The 27,608-nt window shown below is 38.6% G+C and overlaps 1 protein-coding gene across 2 annotated transcripts in view; it reads right to left on the reverse strand.

Annotated features, from left to right (window-relative positions):
• Positions 1-27,608, reverse strand: part of NRXN1 (neurexin 1) — a 1,029,777-nt gene that overhangs the window by 17,398 nt on the left and 984,771 nt on the right. The window contains exon 18 of one of the 2 annotated variants that reach the window (XM_080913966.1): positions 8,362-8,440. In XM_080913966.1, the coding sequence (XP_080770092.1) occupies positions 8,362-8,440 (79 nt within the window). Of the gene's footprint in view, positions 1-8,352; positions 8,441-27,608 lie in introns of both variants that reach the window. The other variant, XM_080913965.1, reaches the window with a different exon arrangement.

Here is a 27,608-nt window from a genome sequence, read left to right on the forward strand (position 1 = left end):
GCTTGTATAACAGTGTGTGACTAATCTAATAACTATGACATTGACCTCTTTAGCATGTCAGTGTGTAGAGATGAGACCTGTGGGCTGGTGCCAAAGGTAACATGTGCTGCTCTTAGGAGCATATGAGCTGAGGACAAGAAAGCATATTGGGTCTTCATGGAGGCAGCATTCCCCGTGGAGCAGAACTCAGAGCATGCCGGCTTACCCTCATAACATCTGAGCAAATGCAATTAAAAAGGTACCAAGAAACTCCACAGGAAACAAACTTTGTTATCAAAATAGGGATTTGACAAATACCATAGAACACAGCTTCTTTCTTCTAGGGATTTAGATATTCAGGATAGACAGACTCAGACTATATTTTTCTGAATACATTATATTTCTCCTTTCATGCTTGGTGAATTTTTAGAGTGGGGAGATGCATGGTATTTTCTCCTCCCAAAATACAACATTCATGCCATACTTCAGGAAGACTGTGGCAATTTAACATTTTTTAATAAAGTGATATAAAACAAGTTATTGATGCTTTTTTGCTGTATAAATATAGGGTGCTTAAAAACTTATTCTGTGACTCTTGGTGAATATGTATTGTCATTTAATGTTATTTAGTGTCACTGTATTAGCATATATATTTTCAAGTATAACCAAAGTTAACATAAGTGTATATGGTAATTATACAAGCAGCTAATCATGTGTTTGTTGACACTATGTATATATATATATATATATACACTCACACACATATATATACACATATATAATTTTATGTATATATTTGTTGTTATTTGACAATTTCCCTTGTAACCCCTGTCAGCTTGAGTTTACTCTGCAGTTGAGGTTGACCTGAACTGGCTGATTCTCCTGCCTCTTTTAAATGTTAATAAAATTATCCCTGAGCTTTCTTCTTTAGATGATTCTTCTATGAATGAGACTAGAAACTAAAAGGATTCTCTAATTTCTTAGGTCTGCCCTAGGTACTGACAAGATTTTGGCAAAGAGCAACCTGGACTATTTACCTTGGGTTGACTGACTCAACCACGAGTGTGTTTTCTTCTCTGCTCTGATTTCTAACATTTCATTGTATAGGGCACTTATAATTCCAAATTGTTTCTCTGGTTGTTTGATATGTAAATATTTTCAAAGCTTCTCTCTAGTTTGAAGACCCAAGTTTATTGAAAGAAGGACCTGTGAACCATCCTATTGTAATGTAAACATGGAAGGTAATGGTTTCCCAGTTTCTTCTCCAAGGCTTCTGGAGTGGGGAGGGAAGGAGCCCCATGCTTGATCAAGAAGTTTATTTTGGCTGAAACCATTGGCCCCAAATAATTACCCCACTCCCAGCATTTCCATCCTTTCTCTTAAAAACTCTGCCTCCTGGCTTCTCACCCCATAATGTCTGTGCTCAGGCAAAATTCTAAGACTCCCCTATGATAATAATTTGAAATAAGATTTCCTTGCTGTTTAACTTCCTTTAAATGCATTTCATTCCAACATATCCGTTTAGAAGAGGGGGAATAATAAGGGACAGAGGCTAGCTTAGAGTTAGTACAGTTTCCAAGGTTAAGAGAGGAGGCTGAGACTGAGGCCAGCCCAGGGAAGGGAGAGAGGTGGATAGACAGACAGGGAAGGCAGAAAGGAAAGAAGGAAGAAGGAAGAAAGGAGAGAGATTAAGACCGATATATGTCCCTTTCTTCTATAATGACCGTACTTCATTTACTTTTAGTTTTGTATTCTGGAGAATTAAAGTCATATATAGTAAAACCAAAAAAGTCAACCAAGCCAAACATAGCATCAAGTCACAATACTGAGTGCTAGTATCACCAGGGCCACACTTGAGCATCCTGCATGATGACTGGGCCTTGTGACTCAGGAGATGCTCTAATGTTCCTGAAAATGAAACACTTTTTATTTTATTTTTCTGGCTGTAGTTCAAAAATTCTTCATTTTAACAGCAATGTGTTGGCTATTATTGGTTAACTAGACTCACTTTTGAATCATTACATAATAAATAATCCACATTTAGATGAAGAACAAAATTATCTTCTAATCAGGCTCAAAATATAGTCTAATAAATAATATATTCCTTTAAATGATTGAGGTTACTTATTTAATAAAAAGATGCAGCTTTTTCAACATACATATTTTTATTCCTAATGGTTAATGGGATCAGTTTAATAGAAATTCTTTGATCTTTTCTCAAAATAGCATACTGGAAAACCACTCAGGATTGCATAGTAATTATAGCAAATTTTCCCTAATGAATAGTAATGCATGTAAAGGACCTTTTGCCATCAACTTTAAATTTATTCCACAGTATCATTGAAATGAACATTTTAAAAGCTATTCTGTATTTGTGAGGCTTTTAAATTTCATAAGCACAACCTGCATTTTAAGAAACCAAAAGCTCACTTTCTCTTAAGTAGAATGTCAGAGAGAAGGTTTTACCTAATTAACAATCTCTCCAAATCTCCCCAACTATGAGTTTTGTTAAGCTGTGAAACAAAATTATATTTGTAAGGACTAAAAGCAGTGGCAAGCACAGGGAAGGGCTTCACTATGTCCAAAACACATGACGCACACATCTGAGCCCCACCTTTGAAATGTAACTGATGCCCAATCAAAGAATGTTTACAGTTGTTGAGCTCATTTCCAGGGCTTCAGGAAAACTTCAATAGATCTTTTGATTATGGGCACGCATGCATGCATAGACACACACACACACACACACACATACACACACACACACAGAGAGAGAGAGAGAGAGAGAGAGAGAGAGAGAGAGAGAGAGAGAGAGAAACAGACACATACACACACACAAAGAGAGAGAGAAAGAGAGAGAGAGACAGACAGACATTCAGACAGACAGACAAACAGACAGACAGACACACACACACACACATACACACACACACAGAGAGAGAGAGAGAGAGAGAGAAACAGACACATACACACACACAAAGAGAGAGAGAGAGAGACAGACAGACAGACATTCAGACAGACAGACAAACAGACAGACAGACAGACAGACAGACAGACACACACACACACACACACACACACACACACACACAGTCTGAACGCTGGGGCTTTTCTTTGTGTCCAGTGAGATGATAGTTTACTTAGTCTTCCAGAGCTTAACCAGCTGTTCATCCTGAACAAAGAGATTTCTCACACTATCCTCACTACTGTAAATATAAGAGGATTTTCTAAATACACTGGAGGAAGTAGGAGCTACATTTGTCTTCATTGGATTCAACTGAAGTCATTCACTAGGAAGCCCACGCACCAAAAATGGACTCTTGTTTTCACTGGAAATCTTGAGTATTATTGTGGAGATCACACTTCCAGATTTCACCCTCGCATATGGAGAAAGTTCAACAGACCACACAAAACTAACATAGATGGATGCGATCTAAGAATTTGAGTGTGTTTACTAAGCAAGTTTGAAATAAAAAGGTGTTAGAAAAATCCATTTCATAAGTGCTTGTTTTTGGAAGAGTCAGGAGATTTGTAGAGTTGCCTACTTATAGCATAATAAAAATAACAGCAGGGAACACTCAGAAACACACACCAGAACAAGCCACCGCCCTTCAGCACACTTCCTGCCCAAGCTAACCTGTCCATGTAACACCTGCTGGGATGAGGGGAGGCACAATAGGGACAAGTGCATGTCTCTCCATTTTCTCGAAGGAAAACCAGTTAAAGGGAATCCATCTATCAGTGTCCATACACATAAAGAGGACATTTTTGGACATCAATAGCCTGTGACCAGTAGAATCACGAGGTTTCAGCCAGAGGAAAGGATTCTGTCAGCTGTCCTATACATCACCCGCTGGTCCTTCTTTTGTATTCAAAAGCCTGACTGTCCCAGCGTGGAGCTATCATCCAATTCTAACACGCAGGACAGTGTGGCTGGAATCAACTGTAATTGAGTTCCATGTGTTCGCACCCAGGGGGTTGTCCCTGATCTAGTTTCAACATGCTCTGCTCCCATCAGGAGGTCCGAGTGGCTCCATCAGTTGCCCATCCGTTTCAGCCAGAAAAAGTAACAGCATTATATAAAGGGAAAAAATAGCATGGATATTACTTTTATAGAAATGAATTGGACAAAAGGAAAAGCTGCCATTTGTGCTCAACGTTATTCTAGGCACTGCAATAATTATCTTAGATACAATCACTTTTAATGCTTGAAATGAAAAAATTAAAATAAAAAAAAACCCAAAAAACTAAAGCACAACCTAGGTTATCTCCTAATACCTCTAAAGAAGGATGTAAAAAGTCAGAGGAAGAAAAATAAAGAAAAGGAAAAAAAACATACAAAATGTATTGTGGCTTCTGAGGTAGAAAGACACAGTCTTAAAAAAAGATAAGAGAAAAAACAAAAACAACACCGAGTTTTGTGTTGAGTTTTCATGCCCAGGGCAGGCACACAAGTGGATGCTTGTTAGAACTCAGTAAAAGTGACTCAGTGATGAGATTAATAACTAAACACACACCATCCTCTTCATAGAGAGTGCCAATTGGAGTCACATAGCATTTCCCCCCTTTCCAGCTATGACTTGCTGATGATACAAATTTCATATTTGTTTTCAGCATCTTTAGGAAGGAAGCCATCTGAATATAAAGCATGACACAATTTCAGTGAAAAGTTTGTTTGTTTGTTTGTTTAAGTGTGTGTATGTTGGTGGTTTGTTTGGTCCGAAAACACTCACATATTCAGGGAGAGTGAAATCCCAGGCAGCTTGTGTGGTCACTAACTGTGGAGCTCCTGAGAATTCTGCGTTCACCGATGGCAGTCAGATAAGAGTTTATCTCTGAATCTACTGCAATGTGTTAGCGATCTAAAGGCCTGCTCACCCAAGGTTTGACTTGCTGAGGAAATGTGGAAGGACTTTTACTTAAGCATTTGATCAAAATCTCATGTCAGGAATTACAATTACCACCCACATTATTTTGTATTACTCTAAGGACAACAACAGGAAAGGAAATATAAGGAGCTGGTACATTTTTTTAGAGCTAGTAAAAGCAGATTCTCAGAGAGAACAATATTCAGATTCAAGCAGGGTCAAGAAAGCAGATGAGTTTTCTTAAATAATAGCTGGAAAGAAGACAAATAATGTAAACTGAAAATTTAGTTGATGCAATTATACAATGTTGCTATGGGCACAACATTACAAGTAATATTAACAAAAAGCCAGGAAGAAAATCATAGTGTTGAATAGAAAAGTAAATGCTGAAAAAAAATGTTTTATTTATAAAATGCAATATCAAAAGATAATCCCGAGATGACATATAGCAGTCTGCAGGACAGATAAGGTCACCAGCACAGATGCTAGCCAGTGATTTTAGAAATGTGGCAGTGTATACTTGCAAGTACCTACTTACTCTAACAAGACCTGATGAGCAGAAGTCTAAGGACTTAGGGAAGAAACATGGCAAGATAGAAAGTTAAATAATACAGACTGTGCAGGAAAGGGTAAGTAGAAGCAGAAGAGATACCTCATTGGGCCACAAAGGATGTTGTACACCAAGCATAAGACCCTAGGTCGAATCCCTGGGACTCACATTAAAAAAAGAAGAAGCCCTGACCACTGGGTCTGGTGATTTACACTATAGTCTCAAAACTCTAGACACAGAGATAAACAGATCTTTGTGAGTTCTAGGCTAGCCTGGTCTACACAAGTCAGGGTAAATGTGTGTGTGTTGGGGGGAAGGTAATTTTTTTCTGTTTCCGAAAAAAAAATATAAAATGGCCTTGACTACCTGTAACCTCAATGTTGTGGGGAAAGAGACAGGCAGGCCCTGAGAACTCCTCAACCAGCCAGCACAGACAAAATATACTGCAAGCTCCAAGTTCAGTGAGAAAATGTGTCTCATAATAATAAGGCAAAGAAATTACAGAGCATACAGTGGGACCCCTACTATCCTTGTGACTTTCTTGGGCAAGTAAACACACACACACACACACACACACACACACACACACACACACACATTAAAATGGTCATTACTTGACAGAATCAGTAGTTCTGCGTCTTGTGTTTTGTGCAGGAGACAGTGCATTAGAAAAGTATGGACCTTGTAGAGAATGTACTTTGTAGGGTATGCTCTCTTATATTTCCTGCTCCATGCCGTTGCCTTCCTATGGGTGAGGATACAGATATACACTGGCAAAGTCCTAGTAGGCAGGTACTCAAGGTTCTTTGTATAATCATGAATTCCGTGAGGAAGAGAGGACAGCAAGGGCATCTGGAACGCAGGTGTTGACAAGATGCTATGTGCTTACTATGACTTTGGACCTTTAATAAAGCAGCAAGAGTCAGGTAAATTAAAAGAAGGAATTAGAACTGGAGCATGGGCAAAGTGGTTCAGAAGATGTGCTCTTCTTTCAGAGGACCCATGCTCAGTTCATAGCATCCATGTAGGGCAGCACCCAACGGCCTGCAGCTCAGTTGCAAGGGGATCTGATACCTTCTATGTCCTTGGACACCTGCACTTATATTCACAAATTCAGAATCAGAGGCACTCAAATGCACATCTTTGGAAAGAAACACAGAGGAGACTGGGAAGATTAAAGGGTTATTCCCCATTGTCCAGTATTCTATCCCTTATGTCCACTGGACCCAGAGGAACACAGACACCATGGAACAGTGGCTAAGGCGCGTCCAATAGTTCCTGTAAGCAATGCTGGCATAATTGAAGCAAAGTGTCGATCTCAAGTGTGATTAAAGTCCTCACACTAGACTTACTGGGCACTTAAGGTGAAGGCAGGACCTTTACCTTGCAGCCCAGGATGAAACCTGATTGGATAATCCAGGTCAGCGAGACAGAGTTCAGTCAAAGTTCACCAGAGATGCATGACTTATAGGTGGCACACTATTCTGGGGTTGAGAGTGCCCTGGGAAGCAATCTGCTGAGAAGGAAGGTTGAGGCAAGCCAGACAATATCCAGCTGCAGCTACGGTGAGAACAGACTGTGGCCCAGCCCCCACCATGGCAGCTGCTCCTACGTATGTGCAGCTGGTAGTAGCGGCAGTATATGTAACATTCAAGCCGAGCCTATGTTCCCAAAACATTTCATATTTAGAAATTATTAGAATAACTTTAACAGTGCGCGCGTGCGCGCGCGCACACACACACACACACACACACACAATGAAAACAAGAAAATACAGATGAATTATTTATTGACATAAGTTCTTGTGGGAATCTAGGTAAGATCTATAAATGTCACATGCCCTACTGTAATTCTGTTAACACACACAGAAGAATCAAAATAGCACTAATAGGCTTGAGTCTGCAACTGTGTTTGGTGGGTACAAGCTGGAATTCATTCATCATTAGGGTCCACTACCTCCATTGAACTGCACAAAGGCTGGGTACAAACAAAAGTGACATGTCATTCTCACCAGATGAGTTGTAAGCCCCATCACAATGGAGAAATGAGAATCTTTTTATGGGCAAAATGTGGTGTGAGAAACAGGGCAAGAGCCAAGCTAATCAAGAACATTAGCTTCTGTTGGTTTGCTGTTGGCACAATACTCAAAGATCCAAATTTTGGAAATATATTACTTTAGATAATTTTCCAGCAGATTTAATCTTGGGGAAACTTTTTCAGTTCAAAGGTCATGGGATTCTTGACAACTGACTATAAATTCTTAGCTTTCTAGTTTTACTACAAATGATCACAGGGAAAGCCCACTGTAAACTGTTTGTCAAAGTGACCCAGGGAGTTACTGGAATGGGAACAGTGAATCCTTACCCACTGTCTAATCTAAAATAATAGCCATTCTCCTTGTTTTTTTGTTTGTGTCTTTGTGTTTTTCAAGACAGGGCCTTTCTGTGTAGCCCTGACTGTCCTAGAACTCATCCTGTAGACCAGACTGGCCTTGAACTCACAGAGATCCAGAAGCCTCCTGCCTCCGAAGTGCTGGCATTAAAGAAATGTGGCACCACCACCCAGCTAAATAATTTTGGTTGTTTTTGTTTTACATTTTTCTAGAGTAAGAAAATGTTTATAACTGAAAGGCAAAGCCTCACTGGATCATATTTTGTTTGTTATTGATTGGTTGATTTTTAATTTTTCGACAGAGTTTTCTATAGTCCATTTGGGCTTTATCTCACTATGCAGTCTAGGATAGTTTTGAAATCCTTATCCTCCCACCTCTACCTCCAAGATTATCAGCATATATTCCCCTCAAGTCCAAATAAAACCCATTGGATAATGTACCATTTTGTATTGGGGTGACCTAAGGTAGCTCTCAGCACATAAATTGGCATCTCTTCTAAGGAATATAACATGCAACAAGAATTTACAGTTAAAGCAAGGAAGTAAGAAAAAAAATGGACTAACCTAACCCACCTGAGCTCGGCTCACAGGGGTCAATGTCTTCATCGTCACTGGGACACTCTGCCGAGGCCACAAGGAGATCGTCCGTGGTCTGCAAGGGAATCACAGTCAGCAGGTTAATTAATGTCCTACGCCGTATGTTCCATTTCATTCACAAGTGAAACACAGTTTGTGTTTACATCATAGGTTGAGAAAACGAATTCGTTATTTTCCCTTCTTGAGACATGAGACACTGAGCTTATACTTGCAGATGTATTTTGGATCTCTTAGAGAAACATCTCCATGATTGTGAGATCTGGATTACAACTTATTTTACGTGCATACATAGAAATGGGGATGAACAGTTGGTAGACACCCAGCCATCCAGATACCATGTGAGGCGGCACACACAAGCATGCAGATGTTGAAAGCAGCCTGGCAGAGACAGCGGAAGTGACACGGATTACGGCCCGGAGAGCAACAGCGCTCACACCAGTGACTCTGTGCAGCGCTCCTGCTTCGCCTCCTGAAGCAGAACAGCCATAACGTTTTTTACTTGTGAACAGGTAGCTCGATAAAGATTTCCCGATGTAGTTTGTCATCACTGGGAAACATGGGTTATGTAGAAAATTAGATACGTGGTTTGGTTTTCTGGGTGCAGAAGCAAAGCAGATAGAGTGAAAATATTTTTCAGTTTTTAAAATTTTATACTCAGATATCACTTTTGCAATGTTCTGATGGTGAAACTGTTTCCTCATTTTCCTTTCCACTGTCAAAGTTTCAGTGTAAGAAAAACGTGTGCAGACTAGGCTGGGAGAGGCGACTTCCACTGTTCCATTGTCACTGCTTCACTACACTTAGAGCCCAAAGGATAACTGTCACTGTAATAAAAATCGAAGTGTGTAAATCCTAGCCCGTAGTCACATCATCAACACACTGACAAGCATTAAGGCTGTCATTCACTCTTACTTATGAGCGGTAATAAATGCAGAGGCGTTGTTGCATGGAAGTTGTGAAGGCTTACAGCAGATTTGGCTAACGCTAAAGTAAAACATCAAACCCATGGTGCAAGAAGGAGCTGCCACTGTTTTTGCAGAGGGGCAGGAGACCTGGGCCACTCAGAAGACGCTTTAGAACAAAGGGTTGCAGTCATTTAGGAGGAACTGGAATTACATGGCAAGAGTTGAGGTCAACAGAGAGCCACAACACTGCCAGAAATAAAGATTTAAAACAAACTTAAAGAAAACTGGAGAAAAGAAGCAGGGGCACTTTAAAGACCAATAGAGGCTTAAACATTTTCAAATCCAGAATCTTTAGTTCACAAAGCAGAATATATACCCAATATACTTTACAATTAATATGAGCCTTTAAGCAACATGTGTATGTGGGTTCATTTTGGTTTTGTGCTCTTAATTTGTCTTAAGGTGTTTCTAGATTCATGTATTATTCTGATGTCATTTCGAAGAAGGAAGTTGAAAATGTCAGATTTTCGAGAAACACAGTTGTTCAGAGAGAAAGCCGCCAGCTGCGTCTTGCACAGCACAGCACTCTCATTAAAATGAGAGGTCTTCACCAAAGACCCATCTGGCTTTTGGCAGGAGCTCATTTTGCAGCATATAGCCCATGTGGGTCACATGGTAGCATGAGATTAAATTAGGGGCCCTTTGGACCAATTAATCCATTATTATATCCCAGAGCAGACTGGGCTTACTGTCCTATGGCTAACATCTAACAGGAAGCTATTATCCTCACCCAGAGTGTTGTGAAATAGTCTCAAATATTAAACTCTGGCTCATTCAGCAAGATTCATCAAAGGTGCTAAAACTGAGGAGCTCTGTTACTGAATTGTAATCACGACTGTGCTTTATTTTTCTTATCTGAAAAAGTAATGAGCAGAACAGACATTATTTATAAGGAGTAAATTAGCACAAGGAAAGTACTTGAAATATGATCACTTTGTAATTGTTAATGAAAATTTCCAACCTTATCAACACTAGCTTTAACATTTCATGAAAGTGGAGCTGTTCAATTAAAGAATATTGGGCTATATTTATAGAGAGGAAAGTTTTAGATTTTTTTAACTGAAACTTGTACAAACTACTTTTTTTTAACTAAAAGATTTACGTTTGCAATTATATTCCAATTTGAGAGTTATAATAGGTAGTTTTTACTCTTCCATCTTTTCCAGTCTCAGCTCAAACTGTGACTTAAGCAAACAGAAAGAATCAATGAGGGGGATTGCTTGTTAAAATGAATTTATGGTTATATACATACAAGACATTAGAAAACATTTTATTCAGGCTAGTTGCTTAGGTAATACAAACCAACCTACGTAAAGCCATTTTCTCTAGGGATCATTCTGCTTTAAGCAGCAAATGTTGTAACTTTTCATAAAACATTTAAGTGAAATACTAAAGTCATATAATAGTGCTTTATTTAGCACATTTTTTCTTTTTATTGGAAAGTTTATGTATTGACACTTCAAATATTATCCCTTTTTCTGGTTCTCCCCTCTCCTATTCCCCCTCTCCCTGCCTCTGTGTGGATGCTCCCCCTCCCACCCACCTACACCCACCTCAACACCCTGGCTTTACCCTACACTGGGAAATCAAGCCTTCACAGGACCCAGGGCTTCCTCTCCTATTGATGCCAGACAATGTCATCTTCTGCTACAAATGCAGTTGGAGCCCCCTTTGTTTAATCTTTGGTTGGTGGTTTAGTTCCTAGGAGCTCTGAAGGGTCTGGTTTTTGGTAATGTTCTTTCTATGAGGTTGCAAACCCCTTCAGTTCCTTCTGTCCTTTCTCTAACTCCTCTACTGGAGTTCCCGTACTTAGCACTTTTAAGATAAAATAAATCACCAAACAAATATAACTCTTTTATAAAACTATACTTTAGTTTTTAATGTAATTTCCTGCAGTAATGCATGTATATCCTTGATTGCTATATGTAATTTTTTTCATTAAAAATTAAAAACAAGCAATAATTTTGTGAGTAAAAGTCTCAAATTAATAGATGTCTTGGCTAAAACCTCTATGGTATGAAAAACCCAGAAGCAGCTCAAGGAAGGAAATATCAAGAAGCATCTCAAGGAGGAAAAAAAATCAAAATTCATACAGGAGGGGATTTAACCTAACAATTTTCTAAGCAAAGCTATGTAACTGAAATTTAATTTACTCTTCTTGGGTTGCCTCTCTGTGACTTGTTAAGCATGTGGTATTTAAAACCTCAAATATGTCTGATTAATCAATTCTCTTCTTTAATAGACTTTGTTTGATGTTTATAATCCTATTAAGACAGACAAACCACTGCTGTAAGAGACAGAATAGCTGTCAAGCAAAAGCATTAACTTTACGTAGCAGCCCATTTAGATAACTGTCTCTAATTGTACATTTAAACACTCACAGGTCAAAGAGCATGTTTGATGTTCCCTAATAGAGCTGTGTTTGTGCCTGATCATAGCCAGACTCTATTTCTATTTCTAATGTTTACAAAATGAAGTCTCCGTACCTTTAAACGAACAACATAGAATGTGGGGAAAAAGGAATCCAAACTTGATGTGTCATGTTCTGCATGTGAACACTAACACACAGAACTAGGAGAACTTGTAATCAGAAGCCGTTATTGCAATACCTAATAATTAATAACATCAGAGGAGACTACTTGATAGTTTGTAAACTGTAACAATATCCACCTTCTTACAGCGAGTCTCTCCTCCCCCATCATGTGCAGTAAATACACTACTTGCCATTAAAAAATAATAAAGTACCACTCAAATGTCTTTGTGGTTCAAATACGGTTAATGAATAAATTTTATGTCCCTGCCAAAAACAAAAACATTTTTAGATGCCATTTTCATGATACATGGCTGTGCTGAACATTAACCCTTTCGATAAAGGGACACACACAAAACATCAAGCAGAACAACAGTGTGAGGCAAAGGGCCAAGTCCAACTGTGCAATTACAATCCTTCATTGACTCTAAAGCTTGTGTGTAAATGCTCCTTCTTAGCTGAAGAAGCTGAAGACTACGTATTATAAATTATAATTTATTGATATACATATAACTTATGAGGAATGCAGCTGGGAGAGCTGTTATTAGAGGACCAGAGCTAAGCACTTGCGAAAACAGCACAGGAGCAGCAGCCTACCTTTTTGTATACCCATTTACCCCATTTGAATGTGTGAGCTCAGGCATTCACTCATGAATATTTAGGCCAAAGCTTATACATCCCCGAAAACAGCCAGCTTTCGAATTTCTTTAATGTTCTTACCCAATTGATGCCCGAGGCTATTATAAAAAGTGACCATAAATCATCTCTCTGCTTGGGGAAAAGACAGACTTGAAAGCCATTCAAATTTATTCAAAAACTTTTCAGCTGCTTAAAATGTATGCAATGCTTTCAGAACAGTGAGAGGGGGGTTGCATAGAGAGACTTGAGCATGGTAAAAAGACTTACTCAAAACTTGTTTTTGTGTACATTTGACTCTAGTTAGCTTAACAAGCTAAACTCAAGATATGAAAAACATGTGCATAATGTTGTAGATAAATGTATTTTGGGAAGAGGAAGAACATGTCTAATTAAAAGCAATGTTCTTTCAGCTTATTTATATAACACAATAAAACATTCAAAAAAGAAATGTGGTATAAGAAACCATGAAACTGAATTATCACTTTAAAATCAAACAGCACGTCTCTTTTCCAATTTCCTTGAACTACTGTTGGCTTTTATTCTCACACTGCATTTCCAATTTTAACCAAAGCAACTCTGGCGGATCAGCCAAAAGTTTAAACTTTCAGAAAGATAGCTCAAAAATCTGTTCTCAATAATCAGGATTTGGAGGTATAAGACCTCCCAATACTATCGGTGGGCAAGCATAGGAGCTGGCAGAGAACAGCTGTCCAGTGCCCCAGTCCCCTTGCTCCGGTTTAGGAAAAAATCAAGTTTTAAAGTGATTTAGGCCATTCCCAAATTAAATACTGACAGATGTTTACAAATGCAAATCTATGCTTTTTAATGGTGCTAAAGTAAATCTCTTGCCCAGCTATTGAGACTAAATGGACTAATTAGTCACACAGGTTAAACTGAAAATCCTTATTGGCGATGAGGCCAAAACATAATTCATGATGTGGCATGCCAGCGGTGGAAGGCTTCAGTAAACGGGATTCCAAAACCCTCGTTTTCACTGTCGGCATGTAACAGGTCAAGGAAGAAACTCTGGATTCACTAAGTGTTCATTGATTTTCTTGCAGTGAGACTGATTTTTGCATCAATCCTTGTAAGGTAAATGTTTCCTCCTGTATTTGAGGAAACAGGAGCTTGAAAAATAATGAAACATGGCTACAAATATATGTCTAATTAATGAAATTATCTATATCTTCATTAATGGATATCATTTACTTAAGATACCTATTCATCCAATTGTAAATCCATGCATGTGTACATAAATTTATGAACACATCCATATACACTCATACCAACCCGTCTTGTTTTCCACATGATACCATGTATCTTACTGAGATGCATAATAACATTAATTTATAATAAGTGAAGATGTGGAGGAAAGCAAGAAGTATCACAGTGTGAACAAGGAGCCAGCACCGTCATTAAGAGAAACAGCTATATACCCAAGAAAATGCACACACAGATATCCTACCACAGATATCCTATGAATTGACTTGGATTACTTCTTGTATTCTAAATTACAACATGTATGTGCGCACACACATGCACGTGTGTACACACACATAATACATACAACACATATGTATTGAGGAGCTTACATATGTAAGTACTTTATATATGAATCATAATAATTCCCCTAGGTAACCAAACTATGTCCACTTTTGCTTGTAATCTTAGCACTGGGGAGGCTGAGGCTTGAGACAGTGTAGAACAGCCTGGGCTCCCTCCTCAAAGAACAAAAGACTAAACAAAGGGTCAACAAAGATGATAATAATATTTCCCTATCTCATGGTATGTTGTGGGATTCAAATTCGATGTGCAAAACATTTTGGAGAACAGAAAAGTGCCCACAATGCAGACTTTATGTGCTCCTGATGTTATTCTTTTTATCCTAACAATACCTGGTATTAACTAAAGTTTTATTTTGATTGATAAGGCTCCCTTTGCTTCTCACATGACAGTGACGAGAGTTCTAAGGAGTGTTGGAGAAGGTGACTAAGTATCTATTTCATTAAATATATTTTTCTTGTCACCCCAACATTTTCCTGTCCTGTCAGTTGAACAGAGTTGTTAACCCTCATTCCAGCTGGCTCTTCACTCAAGGTTTCCCATTGGGGGGACTATATCAGTAAGCACATGGGTTTAGAGACTACCATTCTGAGTCCTGTTCAACTTACTGAAACCCAGGACACAGATTTAACTGTTTGCCATATGGTATCTACAACATTAAATAAACAGAAAACAAGAGGGGGGTCAATTATCAGCAGTACTAAAAGAATATAAAGAGATAAGAGGGAGATGGAGAGACAGACTGAAACAGAGATACGAACAGAGGGACAGAGAGATAGAGACAGAGTGAGAAAGAAAGAGGGAGACAGATAAATAGAGAAAGACAGAGAAAAAGTGTAGATTCTTTTTTAGAACTATCCCCTAAGACTTAGAGCTAAGAATTGAGGTTACAAAAAGATTTACACCTTTCATAGACTTTTCCTCCCCTTTAATATCTCTGTCAATGACAATAAAAGTTCTTGGTGGTTTTTTTTCACTATACCCTATCTATGGTGGGAATTTAGGACAGAGAAAAAGAAAATTGGGGGGGAAAAAAACCTGATGTTATGTTTAGTGGAATGAAGAATGAGCAAAGGTTAAAAGGAAGGCATAGGTAAAAACTGTCGTGCCCTAAGTTGATGTGTCTTTTGTTCTGATGCCTCCTTGTCCTTTAGGAAAACACTAAGATAAAGCCTGCTTTAGAAAAGACTGCAAGTTGGGGGAGGAAAATGATCAGACTCCATCTTTGCTTTATAGTGAATGTCCTGTAGCAGCTCCAATCTCCCAGTCCCTCAGTCACAATAGTTTCACATTGTATAATTTTTTATCTAATTGCGTGGAAGCTATGCCTTCCTGGTTTCCTTTCAAAACCTAACTCTCTATTGAAAGTTTCCTTCTCTTTTTAAATGAAACTTGTACGGAAGTAAGGACAATGACACAAGCCATCTATGTCAGACCAGGAAATAGATATAGATGCAGAGTCAAGTTATCCCTGCAGTGTTTCCACTGACATCCCGTGCACTTACTCATTCATCCTTTGTAATTGCTGACTACTCTTGAGTAACAGAGAGTTCTACAGCAGAAACTATGGTTGATTCTTATTTGTTTCCAAATATTGACACGCAGCAATGGAACCTGCAGTTGTTTCTTTTCGATTTGGAGTCAGCATCTGTCTTTTTTTTTTGGATTAGTTAACCAATCATTCACACATTCAAGGCTCCAGATACAGATATCCTAATCAAACATGATTTCAGCATGTATAAAAATATAAGTGATTTCATAAAATTAAGTCCATTATCGAAACCATTATATGATACCAGATATAATTCAAGCATCTAAAATTTTTGCACAAATAAAACATTTCTGAAGTGGTTCCTTATGGGATCCAAACTGCTCAGGGATCTATGATAAATCATCACTTGGCAAAGGAAGAAACATGCCCATGTTAGATTCTTTAGCAAATGGTGGCTCTCCTTCACCTGTAAAAGAAGCTATTTTGTCCTTTGTTTTTATCCTACGAACAGGTGATTTACCTGCACTAGTCTGTGAACCATGTGCTTACGATGCCAGAGGAAGGCATCGGATGCTGGGGACTGGTGTTAGCAGACAGTTATGAGCTGCTGAATGGGTGCAGGAACTGAACCGAGTTCCCCTAGAGGAGCATTGTGCACTCTAGTGCTGCGCTGTCTCTCCAGCTGCTCTCGTCATCACTTTTAAGCCGCTGAGGTCCTCTCCTTTTATAATTAATAAATAGTGCTGATATTAACTTCCTTTTCCTCCTTCACTTTCATCTTCGCCCTTTCTACTTAATTTGTAGTGTCCCAACTGCTCATGTGGCCATCTCAGGAGGAAAGAATACCTCATGTAGCAGAAAAAAGCTAAACAAGCAATTCTGCTTGACTCTAACTAATATACACAGTAGCAAGGTCTAATCTCTCTATCTCTGTCTGCCCATCCATCCCTCCATCCATCCCTCCATCCCTCCATCCCTTCATCACTCCCTCCATCCATCCCTCCATCCATCCCTCCATCCATCCTTCCATCCATCCATCCCTCCATCACTCCCTCCATCCATCCCTCCCTCCATGCATCCATCTATCAATCGATCAATCTATCTATCTGCCTACCTATCTATTTGTGTATCCATCTATCTTCTCTTACAATTGTCATTACTACAAGATACTATAATCCTTCGTTATTTGGAAATGTTTCTGTGATAATGATTTTTGATACCTGAGACAATCTACTTGTTCTGCTATAACCCCACTCTGGCAGAAGGAAGGTGCTTTGTGGGTATTGTTCCCTGGTTAAATTGCTAAGTTCTGCTCAGTGCATCAGGATAATTTGCCCCTAATGAACAGGGTAGATAGAATAGTGTGTGTATAAGGGGAGATTGTCTGGTTTGAGTGTTCTCAGAGAATAATGGTGCAAGGATTGTCCCGGTGAACCTGAGAAAAATGTTAAGGGAGCAGACGAGTCTTTGTGATTAAATTCTTAAAGTGCAAACAGGAAGGTGGCATGTGCTTGTCTTCCAGGAGAAGCCTGCTCTTTCTCTCATCAACAGAGGACTATATTTGCATGTGAGCTGAAATGACTAGGCTTCAATTCCAGCTTGGTCTGTCACCAATTCGGTAGCCCTAAGCAACCTTAAGTTCTCCAGGGTTCCTCATGTTTAGGAGTAAAGTGATTTTCATGGATTATGCAGAAGAACTATGGGCCTGAAGCGATCTAAGGCTAGGCAGCACTGACTAGCAGGGTTCCTGCTACATGGGGAGGCCACTAAGCATTGATTGCATAGATGGCACTGAGTCTCACACTGGCACATACTCTCCTTTGATTTTATGGTAACATTGAAAGGAAGAATAATTCCTAGCCCCGGACTTCCTAAGAGATATTTGGGCCCAAACTTTCCTTCACAAAGGATGAATTAAGCACTCCAGAAGACGCACATACTGAAAACACAAGGAGCATCCCCTTCATTCTCTTCACTTGCTGCCTGACTCTGAGTTATCTGGAGCAGTCCTCCTCTAGTTAAGGTGAGGGGAAACTCTGGTACACTCAGGCCTGTGTCAGGTGACCAGTGCTAATAACCACAGTTCATGACTCAGGGGCAGGTCCTGACCTGCAGGTTATCCATCAAGTTGGTGACTTCCTCCTGTCACTTACAGGTTCACTTTGGACTTGAGAATCATGAAAAGAGCAAGAAGAATCATTTTTCTGATACTTACATGATGCACCTTTAAAATAGCCCCTTCCCCCCATTTTAATGAATGCTTTTGTAAATAGCCTTTAGGAAATGCTAGAGAATGGCATTCACCAAAATCACTCATGGCCATTAGCATCCCCTGAGAGCACTCTGCAGTTGGTACAAGGTTCATTAATGAACAACTAGAGAACACAAGAGGGCGGGGGAGGATTTCCCTAATTGCTTTCTATTGTGAACTCAGAGCTTTATTGGTGAGCCTACCTTTATGCACGTGTGTCACGGGATGGCATCTGTTACAGAACTCTTCCTACAGTGTGTGATATTTTATGTATTCATGTTACCTGGCTGTGACCTTTCTTCCATGTACTGCCCTGCCAAACCTGTCTCTCATTTTCAGCCATTCTAATTTTTGGATTGCTCACTAATTAAGGACATGGAACAAATCTATTCAATATAAAAATATCCCCAAGGGAAATTATGAAATCATCCAAGTCTACTTTAAAACAGATTGTTTAGAAGGCCATTTTCCTAGCTGATTTTGTGTCATCCTTAATACCAGCAACATGTCAGTGTTTCAGAGTCCAGTGAGGACACACCTCTGCCCCAACACTTCCCCACATTCTGTGAGAATGTACAGTGTTTATGTGTGCTATGTATGCCTGTGTGTGCACACTCACACATGCACAGATGACAGAGGAGGGCATTGAGTGCCTTTCTCTACAACTCTCTATAACAATCCTTTACCCCCCCAGGTCTCTTAGTGAACCTCAAGTTTGTCTGGTAGCCACCAAGCCCCAGTAATCCTTCTGTAGGTAGCCCACCATAACACAGGTTTTACAGGTCATGAGGTTGGTCATGTCCAGCTTTTTATGTGGGTACTAAGCATTCAAACACATGCATTACTCAGGCCAATTCAATTTATTAACACCTTTTCCCTCTTCCAAAGATTTTCAGGCCCTTTCCACTTCCAACTTGTTGTACAAATTTACTTTGAGCTGGAACATAAGATAACCCTGAGAAAAGCCTCAAAACACAAAAAAAGAATATTATGAAATATTCTCAAATAGGATGGCAGGTAATTTATAACCACTGGATTGTAGCTCATGGCTTCCAGCACACAGGTCATGTTCAGCTTCTCTGACTGCAACATTTCCCATGAAGATAGTAGTGGATTCTTCCAGAAATATCTGGATTATGATTCCTAAATAGTCTAGTCTTTTGTCACTTATTGAAATTTTACTCCATCTATCTCAAAGCTGTAAAAACCATTATGTTTATTATTATCTGTTTTATGTGTATCTGTACATGGAACATGGAGGGGGCAGTAGAGGCCAGACAAGGACATTGGATCCCCTGAAGTTAGAATTGCAGGCATTTGGGAATAGTCAACCTTAGATTCTGAGAATCAAGGTCTGCTCTTCTTCAAGAGCAGAAAGACTGTTCACTGTTGAATCTGGCAAGTCTCCCACCATGACTGATATTTTCTAAGAGGATGCTGCACAGAAACCAACCATTTTGCTTTCCACTGAATTTTCTGACAGAGGAATGTAACAATAGGAAAACATTTGTCTCATCTTCTTTGATACCTTGTGACCTGAAAAGATCACTGACACTCTTAGGTTATATTGTAACATCTGCTGGGGTGTGCATTGGTCAAATAGTCTTGGTGACTAATCACCATGAGCATAGGAAGGAATGTTTTCTGTAGTACCAAGATTCTGCTTTCCTAAGACAGACTGAGAATTTGGCTGCTGGTTCCAGGGTCTTTTGCTTAGTCATGGTCATTTGAGTCAGATATGCTCACGTTTATATCTGGACCTTCTACAGTGTACTAGTAATATCTGAGTGACTTATGCACAAGTACTTGTTCTTGAAAAACAGAAGGGAGTTCCTCGGGTTTAACCTCTGCAGTGTAGACATGGAGTTTAAAAACCATGATTGATGATTTGTATAGCCCTGTGTCTGGAAAATAACAAGTGACAAATAAGTCTGGGCTATTGTCCCAATTATTGTTTATGACCTAGTTCTGGCAGATAAAAACTCCACCACACAGGACCATAGGATACAGACTATGTCCATTTGCTGTGAAGACAATATTATAAGGGAGAAGAAAAAAGACAAATATTTCATGAAGAATGCAAATATAATTTTACTCAGAATGCCCTATTTTTCAACTGCTAAACTCCGTTTTATTTTAAAACATATTCTCAACTCTTCCAGTGCATTGTAAGTTAGAAGCCCTTTCTTTTTGTTTGTTTGTTTCATAATAAGCTAACTGCAGGTGCAAACTCACAGGAGATAGACCTTGGAGATTTTAAGTATGTTGCTATGGAAATGGTTTGCAAGAATGTATATGAGCTTCATGTTAGATTAAAAGTATTCAACTGAGTTCATGTGTGAAGGTTCATATCACTAGACACACAACATTTGTCATTTGTGGTGTCTTTAAAAGATCAAGAAACAACTTTCTGTTGCCTATAGCAGCCAAAATGAACAAAGTACTATCTATATATCTATATATCTATCTATCTATCTATCTATCTATCTATCTATCTATCTATCTATCTATCTATCTATCTACCTACCTACCTACCTACCTATCTACCTACCTACCTACCTACCTACTTATCTATCTACCTATATATCTATTCATTTACTTAAATGTAGAAAACTAGCCATTCACTGCCTGACTTAAATGGCCTTTTCCCCAGTCTGCCTGCTCTAGAAGAAGGTATGTTCATATATTCTATTATAAAATTTCACCATCACTGCAAATTTCATGTAGAAGTATCTGTAATTTTTTTCTAGTGAATTTTACGTTAATGTCAACAGAATTGAACTACAAAGAAGGGGTGTGATAAATTCAAGAATTTTGTAGGGGTATTTCTAAAAGCATTACTTTTTTAGGCAAAAAGCAAAAGCACTGAACCACTGCCCCAGAGTGTCACTCTTACCAAGGAGAAGAATGCAGCCAAAATAACTGAGTGACTTCATGGAAACCATCCTCACAGTACCTGTCCTTAAATGTTTCAGTAAACTTTGAGGCTACTGACTCATTGTTGTTCTCATGAGTCTTTGAAAACTAAACAATGGTCTTGGGAAAAGCACTCTCAAACCCAATAAGTGAAATTCACAAAGTACTGAAAACATAGTTGTATTTAGTCCATGCAATAATTATTAAACATTCTCTGTAAGTTATAAAGCTTTTACATTAAATATATTTTTAATCAATATTTTTCAAAAAGAAATGTTCACCGGTGAGTCAAAAAAGCTGCACTGCTATGTGTTTACATCACTCAGTCTCCCTAGGGAAACCTCACTACTGTGAGGGCTCCCTATCAGGTAAAGTGGTGTACAATAAGCAGGTAGGATTGCTAACTCTAGTTCCCACTCACAAACCCTCCCCACAAGCACGGCCAGCTACCAAAGACTGACAGTCATTCAAACATTACTTTTCTATTTTGGTTTGACACATTCTTCAATATAGACATACACATACATGCATACACAGAAACACAGGTGTGTGCGAATGTGCGCGCGCACACACACACACACACACACACACACACACACACACAAACACAAAATTTCTGCCCCACTACTTACTATAACACAACATTGGTGTACTTTAAACCTTGAGTTGCATTCTTGTTACCCACCCCCAACTCCATCCTAAAACAGCCTACAGCAATGCTGGAATTAAACACATGAGAATACAGTAATTAGCTATTTGAACTGTCAAGTGGCTCTAAAATTGAAAACACCCGGAAAACAGAACAATCAGCATTTTTAAGATCTAAAGAGGAATTTGCATAGAGTTCATTTATTTTAAAAATAAATAGTTTGCTTTTAAAAAAATAGTCACTGAGTTTTCTATGAAAATAGGGCAACTCAGCTGATGTGTATTTTACATCTTTGGTTCTCCCACATTGATATTATAGCAAAGATTTCAGCCATGTATGCTCTTCAAATAAAAACTTTTTTCTTTCTGGTTTCAAAGGAGAATAGTGACAAAAATTTTCAAAATAGATACAAACAGGTCAGAAGTCAAATTATAGACTGTGACCTGCACATTATCAGTGCTTCTTTCAAGTCTAAGTAAAAATGGCTTTATGAAAGGTAAATAAATTAAAATAAATGCTAGGAAATATGGAAGCTGAAAAGAACTCTCAAAATATCTGATTGGCTTCTGTGTGTAGGGGGAAAAGTAGACATTTCATTGGGGCAAAGAGCCTTAATAAAAATCTTGACAACAAAGTCCGTTTTTTAGGGGTCAGGAGGCAACTGCCCCCGTCTCAGCATCTTGGTGGCATTTCTATTAGGCCGCATAGACGGTCTTGTATGTGCATTTTCTCCTGAACTGCTAAGCTTTGCTGAAACTAATGGCTAGTGTTCCATTTGCATCCAGCAATAGAGAGACATGAGAATTAATTTACATCCAGGAAGCACTGACATACATAAACACAGTAGAAATCAAATACAATTTTTCTTTGCTTTAAATCTCTTGTCTTTCAATTGCTGGACATCCATCTTCTAGCTGAGAATGCAGTACACTCTGGCTGAAGCTGGTTAAGAATAGCACACAGTAGTCCAAGAAAAGTGGACCCCACTGCACTGGGTCAAATCCTCAGGACTCTAAAAATGAAGTGAAGGGTAGCAAGGTAAAGGCGCATCAAGAGAATCCTATAGGAAGAATGCTGATGTTGATATTTGTTCTAAGAAGCTAAAATGTTAGAAATTATATGCATATATAATATGCACATAGAAACAAGTTAATTCTGTCAGAATCGGAAATGACTCTCTAATGAGAAGTAATAGTAACGTCCTGCTTTGATCCTGAACTACAGATTTGCCAAATGTTAATGCACAAAACACGCTGAGTTGGCTCAGTCAACTAAACTGTCCCATTCCAGATTGGGTCTTCTGGTATCAGCAGAGGTCTGAAATTTCAGACTTAAGGACAAAGACATTCTTCATCTGTGAATATCTTCCACCAACTAAAACTGCCCTCCAAATGGACTGTTTCTTCAGCAACCATCTCCCAGTGTTTTCCTTTACGACTTTCTGTCAATCTGCAATCATGTCACAAAGAAATAATCTTCTTTCCCATGGAATGACTTAGTAACAGTGAGGATTGAGATGACGTATAGGAACTAATGCTAAAGGGAGGGAGTTCATTGACTCTAAACCACAAGCTACTTGAATAATCTCTGTCTTTCAGGTTTTGAGTATGTGACCCTGACTTGAGGTATGAGTCTTGCCACAGAGGAACACATTATTGCTAATGGTACCATTTTAAAATGCTGTTTCCCTAATGTGTCTATGAATAAATAAGATTGAGGTATAAAAGCCATGAGAAAAAAATTAACAACAAAATTGTATACCTGATTTAAAAGAGAAAATTAGAATAAAATGCAAATGAAATAAAACTTAAAAAAATGTAAAAGAAGGCATTAAAGAATCATCAATAATAAACTTTCCAGTCTTTATTTCTAGAAACTGTTGCTTCTATCCATTGGCTTTTGTTATATCACATAATTTGACTCTGCAATCTTAACATTTCTTAGAATCTGACTCAGCTAATAATTATGATGTTATCAATATGGTTTCTTCAATGTCACAGAATTCGGTGGCATTGTCTGACCTCCATTGTAAGGTCTAAAAATAAGAGCAGGTGACTTAGCAACTTTATAACTAGTGTTTTGTTGACAATTTTATTCCTTAATGACAGGGATGGGACAGAAAAGGAGATGTCACTAGCTGACTTCTGGAAAAAGCAGGACAGAGCAAGCAGAAATGATGAACCTTAATTGCAGAAGGCAGGAGAGGATGAGAGTAAGAGTCTGTGCCGTGTTTGGACGGCAGCAGTCTACCTTGCTCTACCTTATCAGTGAGTTGATAATAGAACTCTTTCAGAATTAGGGGAGTAGAATTAGTCTTTCACCTAATGAGATGTGAACTAAATTTTTATTTTAAGTTCTAGGATGGTATGTAAGAGAAAATCAGCAATGTAATATGTACAAGGGAAACAATTCAGGTCAAGCTAGCTCTGAACTACTTAACTAGCATTTGTCTTTCAGATTTATTTCTGATACTAACAAAGACTTTACCTAAATTAAACACCACATAGTAAAAGAGAAGAGAATCCGCCAGGAATGTTTGCTTTCTCACACAGCTTCCAGCAAAGCAAGGCACTAGAAGCAGTGCACAATTTCCTTCACTGTACTAAGAACAGTGGGTCTCACGATGAATTTTCTCCAGCCTACCATAGGGTATCTAGAGCCAATTCCATCAGATACAACAGATTAAAAATGTATCATAGATGACTGTCAAGAGTGGAAAATTGGTGACATGACTCATATGTTTTTAAATGGATTTGGTGACACTCACTCTGGCCCGAATAAAAAGAGCTGGACACCGGCATTTGGTCCCCACATTTGATCTCCTAATGTCCTTCTCTCCTCAGACAGGAGCCACTAGAGCTCTTACATTGTCTAAGGTTTCAGAGATATTTTAAATTGAAATATTTTGAACTAACTGCTTTGGAAGTCAAATCTATCATTATAAGATTAGCTTAAAAGCTAAAATGCTGCTGTATGTACCAACTTATATGTCAGATTGATACTTCCCTGGATTATCCATTGAATTTCAGTAGGGAGCAAATAATTTCAGTTTAGAGTTGGACAACAATTTCTTTTTAAAAGTCTGAAAGATATAATTACTGTATCTTCTATATCTTAAGTCTTTAAATTATTGATGTCAAAGTCTCAAATTTATACGGATGCATCTAACAAAACAAACCCCAAACCAAAAAAAAAACAAGACCACAAACTACCCTGCTAAGGAAGTCTAGTGGCCATAGACATTTGCAAACTGTGTTGATTCTTCTTATGTACAAACTGCGAACATCCATAAAATTATTTTTTGCATATATAACCTTTTGATATCAGTACAGACCCACTTTCTGTCAGAAGCATTTATAGAAAAAATGCTTACAAGGCCTTGTTCCCTGAGTACCTCATTTGGCACTTACAAATCTTGTCTCCCATAGTTCTCTCTCAGCAGCAGAACAGCTCCTCAGACTATGCAATCTATCTCTCCTGTGGCCACTTCCCTCCCTTACCTCCCCCCACCACTTCCATTAGAAGCCACAATGACCCTCACCATTCAGAGGTCAAGGTGAAACTTCCTTGGGAATGAAGTACTTTAGTCTAGAACATATGGAACTTTATAAAACATTTATGGATACAAGACACAAAACTCCAAAGAGCAGGTCCAGCACCACCTGGGTGACTATTCAATATATTCAGCCTCCGATTTTACACCACAGGTTCTTACTAGGAACAGAAGAAAAGAAATCGTTGATTTCGGTACATGGGAGTAAATATTTTCACTTATAATGAATAATTTAGCTATTTTGGCTTCTGCAAAATAGATTTGAAATCATTTCATGACTTCATATCAAAGTGGGAGTTCGTGGAGACAGAGCTCAGGCAGCACAGAAACATATTCCTTTTTTTTTTCCATAAAAAAAATTCTGCTTTTATGAACACATTCTGCCTTTCTCCTCGTTTGCTGAGTTGTCACGAAGGGTACTGCTCTTCCTGTTGTGAGTTTCTAGGATGCCCTGTCTTCAGTTCTCTGAAATCCAGCAGGTTCACAGGCAGAATGCTAACAAGCCCGTGCCGTCTTCGGTGTACAAATGGAAAAATCAGCCTTGCCTCTAATTAAGACCGTGACTGAATGAATTATTCACAACACCGAACCAAAATAAAAATCCAGGCAAAAAATACAAAATGCATATTTAGGAAAGGTGACTTAAGAACAAGAAAAGCAATCCACGCTCATTAGACCAATTAAGAACGCCTTTCTTAAAAGACATTTATCCACACTCTAAAATCATGAAGTAGTGAAGATTAAAGCTGTTTACATCTCTCTTAACAAAGGAGGAAATCAAGAATGCAAAATATGGTGGGTAATCTTTGAATTGCTGAAGAAACTTCCCTGGTAGACTTTCTTACACACGCCAATATAAAAAACCTGTTTAAAATGTGGGCAGTCTCTCAGATAACCTGTCCCCACTGTGACCTGTGGGGTTTCAGGTGAATCTGAAATGGCTGTATGGGCAGATTTGAGGCTGAGAACAGAGAGTTGAGGGTGACTAAGATGAACCAAGAACAACAAAGAGAGAAAAAGATGCCAGGTTAAAATCAAGAATAGAATCAATGCTTAAGACAGAAGAAAAGGGTGGTGTGCACACATGGAAAGGTCTTTCTTGCTAATTATACTAACCCTTAGAACTGTCGATTCCATGGTACCTAATGGAATTCTGAGTAGCATTAAGAGGCAGTTTCTCTCAACTATTGTTGGAAATCAAATTACTGTCACCCTGAAATTTCTCAGAGTAGTCTCATGACATTTAGAAAAAAGTAGAACAAAGGAATTGTTTCTTTAAAAAAAATTATCTTTCACTACAAAACAGTACAGGCAAGTGCAGTTGGTTATATTGGATGTTATCAATTGTGAAGGATGAATGGAGGGAGAACTGTGGTTACTGGATTTAGAATGCTTTTTATAATCTAAAGTTGATCTGGTTACCATATGTGTTTTTATATTAAAGAGCTAAAGAAAATACATTGATCTAATTAACTTCTAGATATTACATGGGATTTGGTGAGGTGTGCGGGGGTTGTTATTTTATTTACTTATTATTTAGAGACAGTGTCTCTCTGTGTAGCCCTAGTTGACTTGAAACTCTCTATGTTTCAGGCTGACCTTGCACTTAGAGATTCAAATGCCTCCTGAGTGTTGGGATTAAAGACATGTGCTGAGATGCTCATCTGTTGTGGTATTTTGCATGGGTTATTTTTTCAAGGCTCAGATACATTCAAAAGGGCAAGGAAATGGAACAGCTGCAACCAATAAAATATAACTGCGTGTATTTTATATTTATAGACATAAAACGGATTATTCTTGTTTGAATGGCATATTTTCTAAATATCCTTGCATTTAAGAGTCCTATGTCAATCAAGTGCCTAGTTTTCTCAGTCACATCACACCAAACCTCCACATATTCAGTCACATCTCTTCCCACAAAGTGCAAGACTACAACGTTTATGGACTTTTTATGTAGAGGGAAATAAGTTCAAGTCTTACCAAACCCGGGGGACTTTTATTTAATGTAAATCCATTAGTTTTTGAAAACTTGACACTGCTGTCTGTAAAAGGGGTGCTCATTTGAGAACAACCATTTCATCAAGGGAGGGACGGAGGCCCATGCCGCTGTGCGCAGTTGGTCCTGAAGTGTAGACGGAAGCAGGCAGAGCAAATGAGGGGAACAAGCCAGTAAACCGCACTCTTCCATATCTCTGTTTAGTACCTGCTTCTAGGTTCCTACCCTGCTTGAGTTCCTGCCTTGGCTTCCCTCAGTGATGCACTGTTATTGCATAAGCTAAATTAGCCCTGCCTCGAAAAGTGGTGAGTGGTCACTCTTTTATCAGCAGTAGAAAGTAACTAAGAAACACATTGATTATTACCGTACTCAGCATGTATAAATGAGGAAGTCAGGAATCTGGGCAAACGTTACTGCCATGCACGTCTTTAAACAACACCTCAAGCTTATTTATCTGTAATTTGAGAGTTTGTGATACTATTGAGTTTAAGATTTTATGCCAAAATATAGTTGAAATGAATTGTTTATGTATTGTCTCATAATTGGTCTCTGCTTCTAAAGAGAAATACTCATTGAGCAAATCATACTGACATTCACAGTTCCATGACATCAGTGAGCTGTTTGTGCTACTGTTCTCACTTTCCAATTAGTTTCCCTCAAGCTCCGTGC

Source organism: Micromys minutus (assembly GCF_963924665.1).
Source record: "Micromys minutus genome assembly, chromosome: 3".
Taxonomy (NCBI): Eukaryota; Metazoa; Chordata; class Mammalia; order Rodentia; family Muridae; genus Micromys; species Micromys minutus.